Below are 6,356 nucleotides of genomic sequence, written 5' to 3'. Positions count from 1 at the left end.
TGTTTCTGTTGCTCTCTTTCTCTCTCTTCCTCCCGCGGTCCCGCTCTCACGTTCTCTCTCTCTCTCTTTCTCGCCCAATCTCTCCTCTCTCTCTCTCTCTCTCTCTCTCTCTCTCTCTCTCTCTCTCTCTCTCTCTCTCTCTCTCTCTCTCTCTCTCTCCCTCTCCCTCTCCCTCTCCCTCTCCCTCTCCCTCTCCCTCTCCCTCTCCCTCTCCCTCTCCCTCTCCCTCTCCCTCTCCCTCTCTCCCAACGATTAGAATAACCTCTATATATTCCCAGGACGAAAAAAAAACTCCAATACCCCCCCCCCCCCAAAAAAAAAAAAAAAAAAAACACACACTCACACACACACGCACATAACACTCACATCGTCCTCCCAAAACACCTCAACAAGAAACCGCAAACTCTACTTATTTCCCCTTTCGTATAATTTTTACCGCCCTGCGTACGAAACGGCACGAGACATTACCATCAAGTGAGAGAAAAAGACAAAAAAAAAAGATAAAAACCGCTGATAATTGAATTCCCTGAACAGTATAGACGCAATTCTTGGTCATTTAAGTGTTGTTGTTGTTTTTTTTCACCTGCTATTTAACCACGCGAGGGAAGCAAGTGGCCTAAAATAAGCAAGTGTTATAGGTGGTCGAAGCATAGACGATAGACACGAACTTCTAATAGAGGAGTAAGTGTGTATTTATATATTTTTTTCCTTTAATTATGATGTTCAATGAGTCATTAATTACAATGAATACTATATATATATATATATATATATATATATATATATATATATATATATTATATATATATATATTTCTCTTTCCATAATTATAATGTTTTAGTCATTAATGAAAATAAATACTAGAGAATGATATATATTGAAATCACTATTAAAAAATCTCATTCTCTATTCTTAACACTTAAAACCGAAATATCATAACATCAATAATGATAAAAAAAAATACTCTGACGAACTCTAGTAAAAAAAAAAACATACAACAAAAAAGAAATTCTCATTTACGGATTTGGAAAACAAGAACAAGCAAAAAGAAAAACAACAACAACAATAATAATAATAAAAAAATACATAGACGAACACTAGCAAAAAAAAAAAAAAAAAAAAACACACACAAAAATAAAAATTCTCATTTACGAATATGGGAAAACGGGAATAAAGCAAAAAAGAAGAAGAAGAAGACGGAAAAGAAGAGAGATGAAGGCTGAGAGAATTAAAGTTGTTTTGCTGCCGCTCGCAAAGTCGCGTTCCAACCACCACCTTTAGTTTCTATTACGCGAGCGACTCTCCACTCATAATTATGCATTCGCTACGATAAATGGCGGAGCAATTTCCTATCTATTGTAGGTCTATAACTGTTTTTTTCCCCTTCTATTTCCACGTTCTTGTACCTATCTATTGTAGGTCTATATCTTCTATTGTAGGTCTATAACTGTTTTTTCCTTCTTCTATTTCCCCGTTCTAGTACCTATCTATTGTAGGTCTATAACTGTATTTTTTTCCCTTCTATTTCCACGTTCTTGTACCTATCTATTGTAGGTCTATATCTTCTATTGTAGGTCTATAACTATTTTCTTTTCCTTCTATTTCATACGTTCTTGTACCTATCTATTGTAGGTCTACAACTGCTTTTTCCCCTTCTATTTCCACGTTCTTGTTATTGGTCTATATTCGTGTACCACACATTCACGTTCTAATAGGCCTATATCTTCCCCACATATTCATTTTACTATATATATTTTTCACACATTTAAAGCCCCTGTGAACAAAAGGCCTATATTTACCCCATTTTTTTTTTACAAGCCTATATATTTTTTTTCACACATTTAAAGCCCCTGTCAACACTTAGAACACGAAAGAACAGAAAGTTTATCCTAATACACATATAAATACAACTTTACACGTATAGTAATAAATCTAGATACAAAAACACAGGCTAATGCAAGATACACAATATAATCAAAATAACAAACTGACAAAAAACTACGAACAAGAAATATCCATCAAAATGTAAATAGAAGTAATAAATAGAAGTAATAAATACACAGGCTTAGAATAAGAATTAAAAAAACAACTTAGAAATACACCAAAAAAGTCAGAAAAGTTGAATAAACAAGCGACGCATTCGAGATATTCATCGAAATGTAAATAAAATAAATACACAAGCTTAGAATAAGAATAAAAATAAAGAAATACACAAAGAAACACAGACAATCTGGCAAAATACACCAAGAAAGAACTCTCAAAAAAGATTTAAAAAAAAAAACGAACAAGACCTCTCAAAAAAGAAAACAAGAAATAACAAGTAAATAACAGACAAAATAATAATACGAAATAATAAAGCTAAGAAAAGAGAAAAGAAGCAAAACCAAAACTGCTCTCACCTTTCTCCAACATCGCTCTCAAAAAAAAAAAAAAAATAACAACAAGAAATAACAAGTAAATAATAGACAAAACAATAATAGTGAACAATAAAATAAAACAAAGAGAAAAGAAGAAAAACCAAACAAACTGCTCTCACCTTTCTCCAACATGGCTCTCAAAAAAAAAAAAAAAAAAAAAAAAGAAAACAAGAAATAACAAGTAAATAATAGACAAAACAATAATAGTGAATAATAAAACTAAGAAAAGAGAAAAGAAGCAAAACTAAAACAGCTCTCACCTTTCTCCGACATCGCTGCCGAACCGAGTCCAGCCGCCAAATTAGATTCAGCGCCCACTTAATCCCTCGATTAGTCCGGACTCTCCTCGATCCGTGCGTGTCATGCTCTCCTCCTTAAAATCCTTCCATCAGCCGGTAATCCATGCTTTTAATCCTTCGTGCAGACTCCTTCGCGTTCCTTGAGGCGACGGGGGGGGGCGGGAGGGGGGGAGGCGAGAGCGCGAGGCGTGTGTCGAGCGTGGGAACTTATTTTGGTGTGTTGGTTTATTTTTTAACTAATTATTATTATTATTTAGATTAGGAAGGGGGGTTGGGGGGTCTTTTCGATTTTTTTTTTGGGGGGGGGTTAATTTCTCTTTGGGTTTTGGGGGGGTTTTGATTCGGTTGGTTGGATTCGTAAGTTATGGTACGATTGGTGTTGCTAATTTTGATTTTTGGATTTTGGATTTTGGTGGTATTGTCTGCGATCACATTTTAGGTTGTAGGAGAAATAGAGATATTTATTCTATTCTTTTCCTGTGTCGTTCACTTTAATCCAATTTAGATCCGGGGAATATGTATAAAAAGTGATGATCTTCGCGAGATTCAGACACAAATTGTTCGGAGCGAAATTATTACATTTTCCTTATCCAATCCGTATGCAAAACACGAGTAACTATAGCGCGAACGTTTCCGAATTCAAAGTTTTGATATACGGAGATATGGCTCAGTCACTAAGTCAAAATTCACAAGTCCAGTAGCGTGAGAGAGAGGGAGAACGGCGAGACGCGACAGAAAACGCAGCTCTGTCTTCCCTTCCGCGCTGCCGGGGTGACACTGATTACCATTCTGTCGGACCGAGAACTTTACCCGCGCCCGGACCTAAACTTTCGTACTACTTTTTAGATCCGCTCAAGACACTTTTCACTCCTTTATTCACCCTTACCTTATCCTCTCTATTATTAAATAAATATATCAAAACGTTTTCAAACCATTCGATACAGACTTTAGAAAGAAATCGCTCTAGGTGCCAACCAGCGTCGTGCGCCCGGCAGCGCGGGGTGGCACCAGTCTCACTCAGGTGTCTTCGGGCACCTGTGGCGCCAGACGTGTTGCTTCCGTGGCGAGGGGAGGTCGACGCCTCTCTCGGACGGAGCAATAACTCGGCTCCAAGTTGACGGCTGACAGAGATTCATGATATTCGGATAATTGTCTTTCTCGGAATTGCAGCCCGGACTTGGCATGCGACTTAGGCCGTGTTCATTTCTGTTCACTCGTGGCGCCGAATGCTTGGTTTGCATGGGACTGAGAAACCGTTTTTGATTAATTTGTTGGAACTCAATTTGATTAAATGAATGTCTTCGATATTTGCATTTTCTTAATACATGTAATTTATCCGACTCAGTGATGAACAAGATAATCTAGGTGTTGGTGGATATATTTATTCGGTTAACCATTGTCTTTGAGTTCATTCACTGGTTTTTATTCTTATTTTCTCATGATCTCTGTATAACTTTGCGTCCTTATCATTTTTTCAGTTTTATTATCTTATATGTATCTTACTTTTTCATTCTTTTTTTTTTAAATCGAATTCCAGACAAAAAATGAGCAGAACGTGTTTATAAATTTTCATTTAAAGTTATTTATTTCTGAACTAATTACTTAGTTTACATTCTCTGTGTCCATTCCATCGACATCGTATCATCGTCATAATCATTATCATCATCGTCTTAATCAGCTCCTTCATTATCTCATTAGTTAAGCACTTCAGTTCTGCCACCGTGAAGTATATCACAATCTATCTCACGCCATTATCACTGACACATTCGCTATCTTCATCACAAGTCTCGTCACGTATAAATTTAGAACAGTATCACCACTTCTGAAACGTGATTTAAAGTCAAAGCGACAGAAAATGCATTGCTCAGCCTCGCGGGATAAACCTGGAATAACTCTAGGGACATCGACCGCCACGTTTCACTGTCAACAGCCGACCTGACACCGCCTCTTTACACGGAGGAAAACGAATGCCCTTCCTTTTGTGCAATTAGACAAATGGACGAAGCTGATGATGATGGTAATGGATAGAAAGGACGAAGTAATGATGATATCCGTGTGATAAATGTTCTGTAATAAAGGTAAAAAAAAAAAAAAAAAAAAAAACAGACTCCCTTTTCGTTGTCCTGTAATTTATACTAATTTTCTACGGATATGTATGAATAATGCGGCATAATGGATGCTAAAAATTACAACTATGGGGGGGGGGGGTTAAGTGTGTATGCTGTCAACGCGATGTGTATATAAATCATCCAGTTTTGTAAATTATATCTATTTTTTTTCTAAATATCACTCTGTTGCTAACTAGGATAAATATCCACGCCTCGAAATAAAAAAATATCTGATCCATATTTACCATCGGTTATCCGAATCCGCGGTATAAATCGCACGCACATCGACCCTAATGCAGCTTTAGAAATAATAATGTTAAAAAAAAAGAGAGTGTATTCCTACAGACACACACACACACACACACACACACACACACACACACACACACACACACACACACACACACACACTTTATTGACCGAGAGCCACGTATCGCATTTCATTCAGGAAGAAGAAAAATAACAATAATGTGAATAGTTCTTGGCGAGAACGTATATTCTAGATCTCGACTCCATAAAATTGATTTCGAGTTATTGCAATGACCGAGCCTCGACTGGCGTTCCCGGAATGGTCTGCATGACGGAGAGGTTGTCGCCCCCTTCCCTCCCTCCCCCTTCCCCTCTCTCCTTCTTCCCTCCTCCTTTCCCCTCCCCTCCCTCCTCGTTTCTCCTCCACTCCCTTCCCCTCCCTCCTCCTGCTTTCTCCTCCTCTACCTCCTCCTTTCCTCCTTCGCTCCTCCTCCCCCTTCCCTTCCCCTCCCTCCCCCTTCCCCTCCCCTCTCTCCCCCTTCCCTTCCCCTCCCTCCTCCTCTCCTCCTCCCCTCCCTCCTCTACTCTGTCTCCTTTTCCCATTTACTTCTCTTCCACGTTTGGTCTCCCTCTTCCACTTCATTCTCTTCTTCTTTTCATGTCCTTGTCCCTCTCTCTTTCTTAGCTTCTTCTCCTCCTTCCTTCGCTTCCTCATCTGTCCCCCTTAGATCCCTTCGCCACGTTCTTCTCCCTTTCTAAGCCCCGTTCCTCCTCTCTTCCTCTTTTGCCCTCTTAATCTTCTCTCCTTCCTTCTTTCGCCCACTTCCCTGCCCCCTTGTTCCCTCCCCTGGCTCCTTGGCTCTCCTCTCCTTCCTCCTTCGCTCCCTTCCCTAACCCCTTGTTTCTCTCTCATCCTTCCTTTGGGTATTTCCCTTCCCCTGCCTCCTTGGCTGTCCTTTCCTTCCTCTTTCACCCCCTCGTTCCCCTCCCCTGCCTCCTTAGTCCCTTCTCCCTCTTCCTCCACTTATTCCCCGTCCCTTTTACTTCTCTCTTCTCTTTCCTCCCACCTTTTCCTACCCCCCCCCCCTTCTCTCTGCCCTTTTCTTCGCTCCCTCCACCGCCTCTTTGCCTTCCTCTCCTCCTTCTTTCGCAATCCCTTGTCCCTTTCCCTCTACTTCTCCTCCCTCCTTCGACCTTTCCCCTGCCGCTCTTGTCTCCCCCTCTTCTCCTTCCTTCGCCCCCTTCTCATCCCCCTTGGCCCCTCTGCCTCAGGGTCTCCCCCC

The 6,356-nt window shown here is 40.0% G+C and overlaps 1 protein-coding gene across 1 annotated transcript in view; it reads right to left on the bottom strand.

The window, feature by feature from the left end:
- The window catches only part of LOC113825402 (fibroblast growth factor receptor-like 1), a 169,486-nt gene extending 165,991 nt beyond the window's left edge, over window positions 1–3,495 (bottom strand). The window contains exon 1 of the mRNA XM_070144992.1: window positions 2,678–3,495. Within this exon, the coding sequence (XP_070001093.1) occupies window positions 2,678–2,690 (13 nt within the window). The 5' untranslated portion in view covers window positions 2,691–3,495. The remainder of the gene's footprint in view (window positions 1–2,677) is intronic.
- Between the last annotated feature and the right edge of the window lie 2,861 nt (window positions 3,496–6,356).

This window comes from Penaeus vannamei, chromosome 33 (assembly GCF_042767895.1).
Source record: "Penaeus vannamei isolate JL-2024 chromosome 33, ASM4276789v1, whole genome shotgun sequence".
In the NCBI taxonomy this organism is placed as follows: domain Eukaryota; kingdom Metazoa; phylum Arthropoda; class Malacostraca; order Decapoda; family Penaeidae; genus Penaeus; species Penaeus vannamei.
The sequence above is the reverse complement of the archived record's forward strand: the minus strand, read 5'-3'. Positions and strand labels throughout refer to the sequence as shown.